Here is a 16,548-nt window from a genome sequence, read left to right as displayed (position 1 = left end):
CTGTTTCATATCTCAAAAGCACTCCCCAATCCCCCTGCTCTTCTCTTCACCGTGGCTGTCTAAACCTATGAGGTTGCCATTGGACTCGTTCCTATTCCATATTAGTACCCGATAGAAGTACTATTATCCAATTTCCTTCTGCCCCATATCTAACCTGGACAAAGAGGATAGCGCTCTTGCCATTGACATGATCATTATTCTCTTTCTTTGTGTGTCTCTGTCTCTTTCTCTCTTTCCTTGTGTGTCTCGGTCTCTTTCTCTCTATGTGATTGTTTGAACAGCAGATTGCCCCTTTAATGCCGTATTCAAAGACGCATGACTCCAATGATGACATGAGTAACTGATAATCAACGAGGGACAATGCCTTCTATGGAAAACAATGAACGACGTGGAAGGTGTGTTCCACAACGTGCTAGCGGAGTGGAAATGACCTTCACAGAGTTGCATTGTCTTCCATGAAACGCATAGAGCCCGAGTTGATTATCCCTTTTACACTATGCCATGGCTATAATTTAAAACATTTGCTGCTGGAAATGTGTTCATTTTGCAGGTAGAAATGTGTTCAACATCCACTGAAGCAGCTAGCAAGTTTACTAGATAGCTACAGCAGTTGCCTTGGTAACCAAACAAACAGACTTGCTAGTTTCACTAACCAAACCATCAGTCCTAGCTTGCTATTATGAGAATCGAATTCAACAATGCCAATAATGTTTTCAATTCAACTTTTTCATTCAAAAGCAGCTCAAACGTAGAACATGTAAGAAATAACTGTAGCCATTGAATTCTACCTTGCTGATATACCGTGCATTATTTAAGCAATAAGGCCTGAGAGGGATGTGGTATATGGAAAACATACCACGGCTAAGGGCTGTTCTTAAGCAAGGCGCCAACGCAGAGTGCCTGCATACAGCCCTTAGCCGTGGTATATTGGCCATATGCCACAAACCCCCTAGGTGCCTTATCGCTATTATAAACTGGTTACCAACATATTTAGAGCAGTAAAAATACATGTTTTGTCATACCCGTGGTATATGGTCTGATATATCCCACGGCTGTCAGCCAATCAACACTCAGAGCTCGAACCATCCAGTTTATAAAGGGAAATAATGCATGCTCTAGAATGCACTTCAAGCAAATCCGAAACGAGTATTCAACCATGCCATACATAATGCAGTCATAAATAAGTCATAACATGAACAGCAGTACCTCTGATTTTCTCATTATTCTCTTATCAATATTAACGATTCCCCATTAAACAATCTGTCTGTCTCATTTGAAACTGCCATTCTAGCTTTATTCTGCACAATCACCTTTATAGCAATGGTATATCAGCCAGCAAGCCAGCAAGCCAGCTAGTCAGCCAGGCAGTGAGGCAGTCAGTAAGTCAGCCAGGCAGTCTGTCAGCCATCCATTCAGTCAGTCAGTCAGTCAGTCAGTCAGTCTGGGGCAGCAGGTAACCTAGTGGTTAGAGCGTTGGGCCAGTAACCGAAAGGTTGCTAGATTAAATCCCCGAGCTGACAAGGTAAAAATCTGTTGTTCTGCCCCTGAACAAGGCAGTTAACCCACTGTTCCTAGGCCGTCATTGTAAATAAGAATTTGTTTTTAACTGACTTGCCTAGTTAAATAAAATGAATAATAAATAAAAAGTCAGTCATTGAGTTAGCCAGTCAACCAGGCAGCCAATTAGTCAGTCAGTCAGCCAGCCAACCATCCATCCGGTCAGTCAGTCAGTCACCCAACCAGTCAGTAAGACAGTCAGCCACACCCACCGTCCTCACACTGATTCATATTTCACTTCACAGCTCACCATAACTGTCATAACGGCTGTTCATCAAACACAGCCCTGACCTGAACATGCTGCCAGGCTGCCAGGCTGCTGCTGCAGGAGGAACCAGCAGCAGCACAGTAATACAGCCAGGCCTGAATGACAACTCTCCCAAAATGTTAATCTAAAGTCAGATTGCAATGAGAGGATAGGAATAGAGGGTAGGTAGCCTAGCAGTTAGAGTGCTGGGCCTGTAACTGAAAGGTCACTGGTTCAAATCCTCAAGACGACAAACCAGTCAGCTGTGCGGAGGGTGGAAGCATGGTGGATGGAGGAAGCGTGGTGAGGCATTGGAGGAGGAAGCACAGCGGAGGGAGAATGTAGGAGAGAGGATGCTTGGCATGGTGTATTGTAAGTGGGTCATGTCTCTCTCTCCAGCGTTACATTATGGATGGACCAACATCCATTATTCATCAGGCCAATCTCTGTAACACTGAGAGAGAAGTTTTTATTCAGCTAATCAGACCTGAGAGAGGGGGAATTCGCTCAACGAGTCAGTGGTCTGAACAGAAGTAAAGAGGCATTTTGTTATAGCGAATCACCATCAGCAAAATTAGTGACAGGCAGAGCAAGGGTTCAAATACTATTTGAGATCATTTCAAATACTTTATCTGTGCTTGATTGAGCTTGTCTAGCTTTAATGGGCCAATAGATTTGTCAAGAAACTGTAAAGCCCCACCATTTGGCACTTCAAACAGGCTAGAGAAAAAATGCTCAAAGTATCTTAAAAATTTCAATTTCAAAAATAGTATTTGAACCCAGGTCTAGGGACAGGGCATTCGGTTGAGCTTCAGCGAGAGAGACAGAGGCAGAGGAGAGGACAGCTAAGCTGAGCCACGAAATGCTGCTGCAATGTTTTAACAATGCTGAATAGATTTTTTTTTAACAAAAAGTATAATTTAGAAGTCATTTTAAAACAGGTTGGCTTTTAAACGCTTGGTTTAGTTAGAAAGAGTGTTGTCTGGGTTTATAGAATGGTCATAATTGGCTCATAGGTCCTTCCCAATCCTGACTACATATACAGTACCAGTCAAAAGTTTGGACACACCTACTCATTCCGGGGTTTTTACTATTTTCTACATTGTAGAATAATAGTGAAGACATCCAAACTATGAAATAACACATATGGAATCATGTAGTAACCAAAAAAGTGTTAACTCTCGATTCTAGCCATCCCGGATCCGGGATCGTGAATACAGCCTCAAGCTCATTACCATAACGCAACGTTAACTATTCATGAAAATCGCAAATGAAATGAAATAAATATGCTAGCTCTCAAGCTTAGCCTTTTGTTAACAACACTGTCATCTCAGATTTTCAAAATATGCTTTTCAACCATAGCAAAACAAGCATTTGTGTAACAGTATTGATAGCTAGCATAGCATTTAGCGTTAGCATTCAGCGGGCAACATTTTCACAAAAACAAGAAAAGCATTCAAATAAAATAATTTACCTTTGAAACGGCAGAACGTGTAGGCTCGTTCAGGGCGCATTCACAGCCATATAAGGAGACAATGGAAAACAGCGCCTCAAAAATGTTGCTCATTTCCTGTTTGAAGTTTCATCTTGGTTTCGCCTGTAGCATCAGTTCTGTGGCACTCACAGATAATATCTTTGCAGTTTTGGAAACGTCAGAGTGTTTTCTTTCCAAAGCTGTCAATTATATGCATAGTCGAGCATCTTTTCGTGACAAAATATCTTGTTTAAAACGGGAATGTTTTTTCATCCAAAAATGAAATACTGCCCCTAGTGTTCCAAGAGGCTAAACAAATCAAAATATATCTTATATTTGAGATTCTTCAAAGTAACCACACTTTGCCTTGATGACAGCTTTGTACACTCTTGGCATTCTCTCAACCAGCTTCATGAGGTAGTCACCTGGAATGCATTTCAATTAACAGGTGTGCTTTGTTAAAAGTTAATTTGTCAAATTTCTTTCCTTTCCTTCTAATGACCAAGACCATATTATGGCAAAAACTGCTCAAATAAGCAAATAGAAACAGCAGTCTATCATTACTTTAAGACATGAAGGTCAGTCAATCCGCAAACTGTAAAGAGCTTTGAAAGTTACTTCAAGTAACTGGCTCTCATGAGGACCACAACAGGAAAGGAAGACCCAGAGTTACCTCTGCTGCAGAGGATAAGTTCTTTAGAGTTACCAGCCTCAGAAATTGCAGCCCAAATAAATGCCTCACAGAGTTCAAGTAACAGACACATCTCAACATCAGCGTGAATCAGGCCTTTATGGTCAGATTTCTGCACAAATAAGAAGAAGAGACCTGGGCCAAGAAACACGAGCAATGGACATTCGACTGGTAGAAATATGTCCTTTGGTCTGATGAGTCCAAATTTGAGATTTTTGGTTCCAACCGCCGTGTCTTTGTGAGACGCAGAGTAGGTGAACAGTTGATCTCTGCAAGTGTGGTTCCCACCATGAAGCATGGAGGAGGAGGTGTGATGGTGTGGGGGTGCTTTGCTGGTGACACTGTCAGTGATTTGTTTCGAATTCCAGGCACACTTAACCAGCATGGCTACAACAGCATTCTTCAGCGATAAGCCATCCCATCTGATTGGCGCTTAGTGGGACTATCATTTGTTTTTCAACATGACAATGACCCAACACACATCCAGGCTGTGTGAGGGCTATTTGACCAAGAAGGAGAGTTATGGAGGGCTGCATCAGATGGCTGCATCCACAATCACCCGACCTCAACCCAATTGAGATGGTTTGCGATTAATTAGACCGCAGAGTGAAGGAAAAGCAGCCAACAAGTGCTCAGCATATGTGAGAACTCCTTCAAGATTATTGGAAAAGCATTCCAGGTGAAGCTGGTTTAGAGAATGCCAAGAATGTGCAAAGCTGTCATCAGGGCAAAGGGTGGCTACTTTGAAGAATCTCAAATATAAAATAGATTTTTATTTGTTTAACACTTTTTTGATTACTACATGATTCCATATGTGTTATTTAATAGTTTTGATTGTCTTCAGTAGAAAAACCCTTGAATGATTAGGTGTGTCCAACCTTTTGACTGGTACTGTATGTGATAAAGAGAAAATCAAGAAAAACTCAATAGGGTTAGGGTCTGAGTAAGGGTTAGGGTTAATTTCATACCATGTTCTGCTGCGCAATGTAGCACTCAACAAAGCGGTTCGGGTGTTCGTTCTTGAAGATCTCTGAGTAAGTGAAGTTGTTGGTGTCTCCATCCAGGACCACCACGCGCTCATTATAACGGCCCAACTTAGCCAGGGCCATGCCATAGGCCTTCCTGGTGGAAATCTGTTGAGAAATACAACCAGTCAATCAACAAATCAACGATTCAATCAACCAGTCAGTCATTAATAAGTACATTTTTCTGCCTGTTTGTATCATTAGTAGTCAATCTAAGGTGTGAGTGACTGCTTCTATTATTATATAATGTTTGCGACTATAGGGTGAGCCCCAGTGAAGTCCAAATTCCTGGGATAATTTGTACAACCACATATGTACAGTATATGGTGAGATGCATGTGAGATGCATGTACTGTATGTTACCTTCTCTCCCTGCTTGTAGGCGGGTGCGCTGGGCATGCGGACGTTGCGCAGGCTGACTGGCGGGGCATCCTCTACGGGCGTGGTGGGGTACAGGCGCTTGCTGCTGTTCATGATGCGCGCCTGCAGATCCTTCACGACTCCCTCAGCCATGTCCTTGGACAGGGGCTTGGCATGCCAGCCCATCTTATCTTCCACAGCTGGTAAATGCAGACAGACATAATATTAGAATGCACACATGCTGTATACACAGTGGTGGTGTAAAGTACTTTAAGTAAAAATACTTTAAAGTAGTACTTAAGTTGTTTTGGGGGGGTATCTGTAGTACTTTACCATTTATATTTTTGACTACTTTTACTTTTACTTCACTACATTCCTTAAGCAAATATTGTACAAATTACTCCATACATTTTCCTTGTCAGCCAAAGTACTCATAGTCTAATTCAAGCACTTGTCAACCGAACATCCCTGGTCATCCCTACTGCCTCTGATCTGGCAGACTCACTAAACACACATGCTTCATTTTAAATGATGTCTGAATGTTGGAGTGTGCCTGTGGCTTTCCGTAAATTAACAATACAAGAAAATGGTGCCATCTGGATGCTAAATATAAGGAATTTAAAATGTATTATACTTTAATCTTTGATATCTAAGTATATTTTAAACCATTAAACCAACCAACTATTTTAGACTTTTCCTCAAGTAGAATTTTACTGGGTGACTTTTACTTTTACTTGAGTCATTTTCTATTAAGGTATTTTTACTTTTACTCAAGTACTGTATGACAGTTGGGTACTTTTTCCACCACTGATACACAGTAACATTTGAATGGATATTTAGGCCCAGGGTTTTAGCCTGACGATGTGATCTCCTGACGGGGAAAACCCCCAGGCCTGGAGTCAGGTCACATGGTCAGGAAAAATCAATGGCCCAACACCTTATATACTTTACACACCATACTGAGAGGTTAGCCCATTAACAGGTATGAGTGATAGGATGTAGCCAATAGCCATACGAGGGTGAGAGTACCTGGGATTCCCTTGCCCTTGGTGGTCTTGGCGATAATGGCAGTGGGCTGGTGACGAGCCTGGCTCAGAGCCTTACACAGCTCCTCCACACTGTGCCCATCCACGATGATGGCATGCCAACTGTAGACAGCAACACTCACGTCAGAAAACCCATTTCACATATGGAAAAGGCATTCACACACTTTCTCTTTCTCACTAATGTTGACATGTGCCTTCACACATTCATAGACTTTCTCTCGCTGTCATTACATTGGCAAAGAGGATCTCTACCTCTCTTACTCACTCTGTCCTTCTCACTCGTGAACCCACTTTCACGCACGCACGCACACACACACACCACACACACACACACACACACACACACACACACACACACACACACACACACACACACACACACACACACACACACACACACACACACACACACACACACTCACCCAAAGGCCTCGCAGCGTTTCTGGTACTTCTCCACATGGTGCTGCAGGGGCGCTGGGTCGGTCTGGCCCAGGCGGTTGATATCCAAGATGGCCACCAGGTTGTCCAGCTGGTAGTAAGAGGCAAAGGACATGGCTTCCCACACTGCCCCCTCAGACAGCTCCCCATCCCCCAGAAGGCAGAACACATGGTAGCTTGGCAAGAGAGAGGGATGGGGGGGTGAGACAGGGAGGGGTGTGTGTGTGTGTGTGTATGTATGTGTGTGCCGTGTGTGCGCATATGCGCGTGTATACACTCTTCGAATGTTTTTTTACAAAAAGGTTCTTCAGCTGTCCCCATAGGAGAACCCTTTTATGGGTTTCGTATAGAACCCTTTTGGGTTCCATTGAGAACCCTCTGTGGAAAAGCTTATACATGGAACCGAAAATTGTTCTACCTGGAACCAAAATGGGTTCTCCTGTGGGGACAGCCGAAGGACCCTTTTAGGTTCTAGATAGTACCTTTTTTAAACAGTGTAGATTCAAGAAGTGGTAAGATCAAATTATCATTCTACCCAACACCAAATAGTGCTCTATGAAACCTTTCAAGTCAAATTCATCCATTTCACCTGAAGTGACAGAACGGATTGAATGCCCCCTGGGAATTGTGAAAGCCCTCTCCCACAACGGGAAATTGCTAACCTTTACCTCTCCCTTTATCCCACTTACTGCATTCCCTCACATCTATGCTGACTGAGGCTTCTAGCCACACAGACTCCTTTGAACAAAGCAAATGCTCATATTTTAATCAAATTGCCTGATAATCTGCTTATGTCATCATTTTCAACCACCACCCACACAAAATCCTCCTCTAGCACAAATCTATCCAGGGCAGGGCATATTTTCAGGACTGGCAATATGCACATTCCACATATCAGAGATCCGCATTCCTCATTCTGAGACAAAACCTGAATTAGACTGGGGAATGTGAATCTGATTTTGAACAATAGACTGAGTGATGAATACTAATGTAAAGTCTGAATTGGATTCTGAGACAGAATCTGTCTGGATGGTAAAAATAACTGAGTTGTGGCCGCAGGGGCTGTGGTTATTAGAGCAGAAGAATCGTAAGAGCAGAGCATGCAGATACTGCACACCCAGAGGACCTTAGAAAACCTCACAGTGCCCTAAAGAACTCTAAAATAGCTCACTATGCTCTAAGAAGCTCTAAAATATCTCACTATGCTCAAAAAAGCTCTAAAATATCTCACTATGCTCAAAAGAGCTAAAAAATACCTCACTATGCTCTAAAGAGCATTAAAATACATCACTATTCTCTAAAGAGTTCTAAAATACCACACTGTGCTCTAAAGAGCTCTAAAATAACACACTGTGCTCTAAAGAGCTCTAAAATACATCACTATCCGCTAAGAGTTCTAAAATACCTCATTATGTATTTGAGTCCATACTTAACACTTTAGAATTCAGAGGCCTGCAAAGACCACAAATCTGTGTGTGAATGTGTGTGAACTCCTACCTGGACTTGTCAAAGTACTTCCCGGTGTAGGCCATCCCACAGGCTACACCCAGACCCTGGCCCAGAGAGCCAGTGACCACATCCACAAACTGTTGCTTCTGAAACTCCAACACATACACAGGAACAGGACTGTTACTATCACCACAGAGAGCAAGGATGTGTTGAGTAGGTTATAAAACGTTAAGCTATTATTATAGGTTACAAGTTATCAACGTTCAGTAAGGTACTACCTGAACTTGTCCAAGAAGAACACACATTTCCATTTTCAGTTTTGCTACGGTGCTAACTGCTAGGCTATTAAAGGTGAGGCGTAGGTTAACTGTCAGGCTATTAAAGGTGAGATGTACGCTAACCTTTAGGTTAGCAAAGGTGATGTGCAGTAGTTATCACTCACAGGTGTGGGGTGTCCCTCCAGGTTGGACTCCACCTGGCACAGAGAGAGCAGCTCACTCTCCTTCAGGAAACCAGTCTCTGTCCACATGGAGTACAGGGCCGGTGCAGAATGACCCTAAGGAGAGGAAAACCCATGTTACTCTAATACAACCCAAGACATAACCACGTAACTATTTCACAACCAGGGAGTGTAAAATACACTGCTTCTTATGACTGTTGCCATATCACATGACCATCGCACACCAGCTGTAACACAAGTGTATCACGGAAGCAGATCCTGACCGTTATGTGACCTTTACCCCAACCAAAACAGTGGAGGTGAGCTGGAGGATCTCACAACAACAGTAATAGAACGCAACAATAGTGTTCTATTTCATTCCAATAGTCTCACCTTCGACAGGATGAAGCGGTCATTGTTGATGTTCTTGGGGTCCTCTGCGCGGTACTTCATTGTGTTGAAGAACAGAACAGACATGATCTCTGCAACGCTGCAGCATGATGTGGGATATCTGGGAGACAAGGAGTACACGCTTAGGAAAAAGGGTTCAAAAAGGCTTCTTTGGTTGTCGCCATAGGAAAAACCTGTTTGGTTCCAGGTAGAACTCTTTGGGTTCCATGTAGAACCATCTGTGGAAAAAGTTCTACATGGAGCCAAGAGTTCTACCTGGATCCAAAAAGGGTTATTCAAAGGGTTTTCCTATTGGACCGTTTTAGGTTATAGATAGCATGTATTTCTAAGAGTGTATGAGCAGTTACTGACAGGTGTTCACATAGCAGACAGACTCATAGACACACACACACGCTCACACACACGCACGCACGCACGCACACACACACACACACACACACACACACACACACACACACACACACACACACACACACACACACACACACACACACACACACACACACACACACACACACACACACACACACACACAGACACAGACACAAACACAGAGAACAGAAATATCACTTTACAATCTCAAAATCACTCCGAATTCAATCAGAGTCTAACTGGATTTTAAGTGGCACAGTCTAAATTCTGAACTCGCCAAAGAATTCTATGGCACCATGGGGAAACATGGGTAATAATAATTAGAGTGGACTAGTTCATCCAAAATACTGATGAGGGGGCCATGCTCAAACCGGGATGTCCCATTGGCTCCTTCTTTTTCCCAATTACAGTGATGTCAACATCCAAGGGGTACGTTGATGGGCGACTGGGGAGAAATGTGGACCATTTTGGAAATAGCACGAGTCAGACAGCCAGTTAGTCAATCAGTCAGAGGGCGCCATTTGGAATCACATTCATCACCGGGCTTATAACCTTATGGTCGTCACTAGTTACCTAAGCCACAAGGTCATTTCTACAATTGATCTTCTTAAAATGGGATTTGAACCCTAACCTTAACCCTAATGCCTAACCCTAACCTTAACCCTAATGCCTAAACCTAACCTTAACCCTAATGCCTAACCCTAACCTTAACCCTAATGCCTAACCCTAACCTTAACACTAATGCCTAACCCTAACCTTAACCCTAATGCCTAACCCTAACCTTAACTAATGCCTAACCCTAACCTTAACCCTAATGCCTAACCCTAACCTTAACCCTAATGCCTAACCCTAACCTTAACTAATGCCTAACCCTAACCTTAACCCTAATGCCTAACCCTAACCTAAAAATAAGACCAAAAAGCTTTTATTTTATGTACATTTTTACGCTATAGCAAATTTTGACTTTGAATCTAGTGGAAACCTTTGTAACATTTAGCTCCCATTTCCAGTCAGCGATTTAAGTAAGATGCTCTGAAAACGTAACAAAACTTTTAAATTCTGGCAAGGACCCTACCCTAAATTGGTAGAGGGGTTTTTCTCCAATAACCAATCGCATGGTAGTTGCTTATTGTCTAGGCTTGCGCACTTAGTCTATTTGTGGATGGTTTGTGTATAGGCTACGGTCGAATGATGGAGCCATGATGGAATTCATGGATGCTGGAGTTTGTGTTTGAGCAATAAATGATGATTGATAGCCTTTCTCAAATAAACTTGTGATTTCTTCACAAAAATCACAATGAAATATGTTCTTTACATAATTACCCAACGTGCGGACTTGTTTGTGCATTTGTGTTTGTACACTCTAGCCTAATAATAAACTTCAATTGGGTGTTCACACTAAGAGTAATTGCGGAGTAATTATTAATAATATTTAATGACCAATATTCCCCCCATCTAATTCAACGAAGATGGCGGAGCGCACACCCCAGCCAGGGTTATCTCCATGCGCTTTGTCTCGTGCCAACAACTGACGCGCAAGCTCCGAGGGCTCCTCCATCGCTTACCTGCCTGCGGTCAGACAAATGAAGACGCGCTATACTTTTCCCCAGATACAGGAGTTAATTTCAGACACTACAGCAAAATGTATCCTTTCATGTTGTTCACAATGGAACACTTTCTAATATCGAAAAAAACGAAATAATCTCATGTTGAGCCACAATGGCCATACATCAATCTTGCTCAATAGAATAAACAAAATAATCCGTAAATTGTTCAAGAATACAGCGTTCTACAATTAAACTATATAAACAGATTACCTAAGTACAAGCTACTGTATGTCTATATAAAAATCAATACATACAGATGTTGACGAAAATATAAACCTTTTATGTTATTGTTACGGATAGTCTTTATCGTTTTGATCTGCATCACATATGTGTAGTGACTCACAGCATCAGACGGTAACATGGGTTACCAGCCTCCCTTAAGAACCATGTCCCATTGCTGACACAAAAAAAGCAACATTTTGTAAAAAATGTGGTATGTGGATGATGGTCCTGCTTAGACAAACAAACTATGAAGGGATATAAGCGGCTACAGTCTACCCCAGGGGGCTAGTTACCCCAGTTACCCTACATTTTGTCTTCAACTCAGTTACATTTTTCCATAGCTCACATGAGAACAAAAAGAGAACATGCTGTTTCATTTTGTATTTTACATGGGTGTGCATGTGCACCTGTGTGTATGAAGGAGTCTTTATACACTCTTCCCTCGATTTACGACTGTGTGTGTGTGTGTGTCTGTGTCAGTTTGAGTTAAAGGGTCTTACCCGCTGCCGGCAGCAGTGGTAGCCTTGATGCAGTTTATTCGGAGGCGGTTGGCGATGTTCCTGAGTGCCTGCACTGTCTGCTGGTCGGGTTTGTGGTAGTCCTCCATGAAGGCAAAATGTCTAAGCACCAAAAGCACCAGGAAAGTGAACTAGACTGCACAGAGGCTGTGTGTGAGTGAGGGTTGGCAGGGGGAGCCCTGCTTGTGTATATGCGTGGCAGAGAGAAGAGGTGGAGAAAGGGGGAGAGGCAGGATTTATCCCTGGCACGTGTACACAGGAGGAGGAGGATGGGACTAGCGGTGTGGGACGGGTCTGAGTACAGAGGTCAAATCGCACTCTATGCTGGCTAGGACTGCATGCGAGTGTGCAAGGAGTGTGTTAGGGGTGTGTGTGTCTGAGAGAGAGAGAGAGAGAGAGAGAGAAAAGAGGGGCGGGGTCTGCCCACAGAAAGGGGGACCCGGGAAGCATCTGCCCATAGAAAGGGGGACCCGGGAAGCATCTGCCCACAGAAAGGGGGACCCGGGAAGCGTCTGCCCACAGAAAGGGGGACCCGGGAAGCATCTGCCCACAGAAAGGGGGACCTGGGAAGCATCTGCCCACAGAAAGGGGGACCCGGGAAGCATCTGCCCACAGTTAAAGCGTCTGCCCACAATTGTCTTTGGCTTTAGTGTCTAAACTCATTACCAGATTTGGGATTTGTGAGTCTTGTCCTTTATTCCTGTTTACCTCGTGCGTGACTTCGTGATCATGGCTTTGTTTTGTGTGTGTGTGAGAGAGAGGGGTATTGTATAGAGAGGAAGTGAGATCATTTAAGTGGCTTGCCAAGGTTTAATTTGTTTAATCCTAAGCCTACAAAGGCTTTTAGCGAGAAAGAGATAGAGAAAGAGCATGCACACAAGAAAGAGAGAGAGAATTTTTACCCCTCCATTGGCAGAGAGAGAGAGAGGGGGAATGAAAGAGCATGAGAGAGAGTAAGTGAGTTTGAGACAAAGGAAGAGAGACTGAGTGAGTTAGAGAATGTGTGAGAGAGTACGTGAGTTAGAGACAGAGTGAGAGAGAGTACGTGAGTTAGAGACAGGGTGAGAGAGAGTAGGTGAGTTAGAGACATAGTGAGAGAGAGAGTAAGTGAGTTAGAGAGAGAGAGACTCAGTGAGTTAGAGAAAGAGAGAGAGAGTAAGTGAATTAGAGACAAGAGTGAGAGAGAGTGAGTTAGAGACCGAGTGAGAGAGAGTAAGTGAGTTAGAGACAGTGTGAGAGAGAAGTGCTTATCTTGATTTTTTGGGAGGGAGGGGAAGAGAGAGAAAGAGTGAGTATGCGCGACAGTGACAAAGAAAGGGAGAGAAAGAGAGGGAGGGAGGGAAGGAGTGAGAGAGAAAGAGAGGGAGACTGAAAGTGTGTGAGGGAGTGAGAGAGTAAGTGAGAGAGAGAGAAAGTGTTGTTTTGGGAGGGAGGGGTGTTGGAGATCAGGTGAGGGGATTATTGAAGATGTTTAACCAAGAGCTACTCCTCAACACATCCATGTAGCAAAATCTCATGGAACTAATGACCAAATCATCTGGACGGTGCTACCCCAGCCAGTAACCCTCTCTATCAGATTATCCAGTGTGTTTGTAGTCAATGCAGTAGTGATGCAGTTGTCACAGGTTTCCACTGTGGAGAATGTCAATTAAACTCTTCATTGTTGAGGAAGAGCTTGTAAGTAAGCATTTCACTGTAGTGATGGTTTACACCTGTTGCTGTTTTTCTGTTTTTCCACCCTATCACGTGCTTTTTCATCGTCTATTGATACTGCCACTTTTGGAGCATTGAAGTTTTTGGTATGATGGATTACGCTGAAAAAAAACCCCAGCAGAGATTGTCTGGAGATCCTGTTTGATCTGAGTGAATTACCTTTTGTTTTAATGTTTCTATGTGAAAGCCTATGTAACGGATGTGAAACGGCTAGTTTAGTTAGCCGTGCGCGCTAAATAGCGTTTCAATCGGTGACGTCACTTGCTCTGAGACCTTGAAGTTGTGGTTCCCCTTGCTCTGCAAGGGCCGCGGCTTTTGTGGAGCGATGGGTCACGATGCTCCGTGGGTGACTGTTGTTGATGTGTGCAGAGGGTACCTGGTTCGCGCCCGGGTATGGGCGAGGGGACGGTCTAAAGTTATACTGTTACATTGATGCTGTTGACCCGGATCACTGGTTGCTGCGGAAAAAGGAGGAGGTCAAAGGGGGGGTGAGTGTAACGGATGTGAAACGGCTAGCTTAGTTAGCGGTGCGCGCTAAATAGCGTTTCAATCGGTGACGTCACTTGCTCTGAGACCTTGAAGTAGTGGTTCCCCTTGCTCTGCAAGGGCCGCGGCTTTTGTGGAGCGATGGGTAACGATGCTCCGTGGGCGACTGTTGTTGATGTGTGCAGAGGGTCCCTGGTTCGTGCCCGGGTATGGGCGAGGGGACAGTCTAAAGTTATACTGTTACACCTATACCTTAGCAATGATTTTATAATCCACATTAAAGAGTGAAACTGAGCAGTAGGATCCGCATGACAATGGAACCTTATCTTTTTTTCTAGAGCTACTGTGAGCATAAGTAACATAGGCTTTGGGATGAAAGTGTCATTAAAATTACACTGGGAATACATTACCAGCAGATTTCACCTTTTATAGATTATTAATGACCTCTAACAGTTCACCTTGGGTAATGTTTCTATCCATGCACATTTTGTCTGCCTTCAGAAAGTGTTCATACCCCTTGACTTACAGTGCATTCGGAAAGTATTCATACCCCTTGACTTTTTCGATATTTTGTTAAATTACAGCCTTATTCTAAAATGTATTAAATTGTTTTTTTCCCCTCATCAATCTACACATAATACCCAATACCTGAATTAAAAATGTACCGATATATATATTTTTTTTATCACACATCTTCACACAATACCCCATAATGACAGTTAAAACATTTTTTTATAAATCTTTGCAAGTTTTTTGAAAAGAAAATACAAAAATATACAATTTACATAAGTTTTCACCCCCTTAATCAATACATGTTAGAATCACCTTTGGCCGCAATTACGGCTGTGAATCTTTCTGGCTCCAAGTCTCTAAGAGCTTTGCACACCTGGATTGCACAATATCTGCACATCATTTAACAAAGATATTCTTCAAGCTCTGTCAAGTTGTTTGTTGATCATTGCTAGACAGCCATTTCCATGTCTTGCCATAGATTTTCAAGCCAATTTAAGTCAAATCTGTAAATAGGCCACTCAAGAACATTCAATGTTGATTTGGTAAGCAACTCCAATGTATGGCTTTATGTTTTCGATTATTTACCTGCTGAAAGGTACATTTGTCTCTCAGTGTCTCTAGAAAAGCAGACTGAAACAGGTTTTTCTCTAGGATTTTGCCTGTGCTAAGTTTCTTTTTATCCTCAAAAAACTCACTTGTCCTTGGCAATCCTGGCAATGAAAAGCATACCCATAACTTGATGCAGCTACCATGCTTGAAAATATGAAGAGCGGTACTTAGTTACGTGTTGTGTTGGATTTTCCCCATAACGCTTTGTATTCAGGACATTAAGTACATTTATTTGCCACATTTTTTGCAGTTTTACTTTAGAGCCTTATTGCAAACAGGATGCATATTGTCTGTACAGGCTTCTTCTTTTCACTCTGTCATTTAGATTAGTATTGTGGAGTAACTAAAATGTTGTTGATCAAGCCTCAGTTCTCTCATATCACAGCTATTAAACTGTTTTAAAGTCACCATTGGCTTCATGGTGAAATCCCGGAGCGCTTTCCAACCTCTTTGGCAACTGAGATAGGAAAGATGCCTGTATCTTTTTAGTGACTGGGTGTATTGATACACAATACAACATGTAATTAATAACCATCCTCACAGGAATATTCAATGTCTGCTTTTTAAAAATGTCTACCCATCTACGAATAGGGGCCCTTCTTATTGAAGCATTGGAAAACCTCCCTGGTCTTTGTCGTTGAATATGTGTTTGAAATTCACTCCTCGATTGAGGGAACTTACAGATAATGTGTGGCAGGGGTGGAATACAAAGATGAGGTAGTCATTCAAAAATGATAAACACTAGTCCATGCAAATGATTGTGACTTGTTAATTGTAAATTGAACTGAGCTTATTTAGGCGCAGGGTGCAGCAGGTGTTTATTTCGACTCGACAGCCTTGGTTTCTCAAATGATTGCCTCGCCTGGTTCACCAACTACTTCTCTGATAGAGTTCAGTGTGTCAAATCGGAGGGTCTGCTGTCCGGACCTCTGGCAGTCTCTATGGGGGTGCCACAGGGTTCAATTCTTGGACCGACTCTCTTCTCTGTATACATCAATGAGGTCGCTCTTGCTGCTGGTGAGTCCCTGATCCACCTCTACGCAGACGACACCATTCTGTATACTTCCGGCCCTTCTTTGGACACTGTGTTAACAACCCTCCAGGCAAGCTTCAATGCCATACAACTCTCCTTCCGTGGCCTCCAATTGCTCTTAAATACAAGTAAAACTAAATGCATGCTCTTCAACCGATCGCTACCTGCACCTACCCGCCTGTCCAACATCACTACTCTGGACGGCTCTGACTTAGAATACGTGGACAACTACAAATACTTAGGTGTCTGGTTAGACTGTAAACTCTCCTTCCAGACCCATATCAAACATCTCCAATCCAAAGTTAAATCTAGAATTGGCTTCCTATTTCGCAACAAAGC

General features: G+C 43.0%; 1 protein-coding gene across 2 annotated transcripts in view; it reads right to left on the bottom strand.

Annotated features, from left to right (window-relative positions):
• The window catches only part of LOC109899405 (transketolase-like), a 29,642-nt gene extending 17,431 nt beyond the window's left edge, over positions 1 to 12,211 (bottom strand). The window contains exons 1-8 of one of the 2 annotated variants that reach the window (XM_031834294.1): positions 11,838 to 12,211; positions 9,119 to 9,236; positions 8,729 to 8,842; positions 8,335 to 8,447; positions 6,822 to 7,013; positions 6,383 to 6,501; positions 5,357 to 5,553; positions 4,938 to 5,102 (exon numbers count right to left, since the gene is read on the bottom strand). In XM_031834294.1, the coding sequence (XP_031690154.1) occupies positions 4,938 to 5,102; positions 5,357 to 5,553; positions 6,383 to 6,501; positions 6,822 to 7,013; positions 8,335 to 8,447; positions 8,729 to 8,842; positions 9,119 to 9,236; positions 11,838 to 11,944 (1,125 nt within the window). In that variant the 5' untranslated portion in view covers positions 11,945 to 12,211. The remainder of the gene's footprint in view (positions 1 to 4,937; positions 5,103 to 5,356; positions 5,554 to 6,382; positions 6,502 to 6,821; positions 7,014 to 8,334; positions 8,448 to 8,728; positions 8,843 to 9,118; positions 9,237 to 11,837) is intronic. The other variant, XM_020494662.2, reaches the window with a different exon arrangement.
• Between the last annotated feature and the right edge of the window lie 4,337 nt (positions 12,212 to 16,548).

Source organism: Oncorhynchus kisutch, linkage group LG1 (genome assembly GCF_002021735.2).
Source record: "Oncorhynchus kisutch isolate 150728-3 linkage group LG1, Okis_V2, whole genome shotgun sequence".
NCBI classification, from domain to species: domain Eukaryota; kingdom Metazoa; phylum Chordata; class Actinopteri; order Salmoniformes; family Salmonidae; genus Oncorhynchus; species Oncorhynchus kisutch.
Note: the sequence above shows the minus strand (reverse complement) of the source record. Positions and strands in the feature narration are given on the sequence as shown.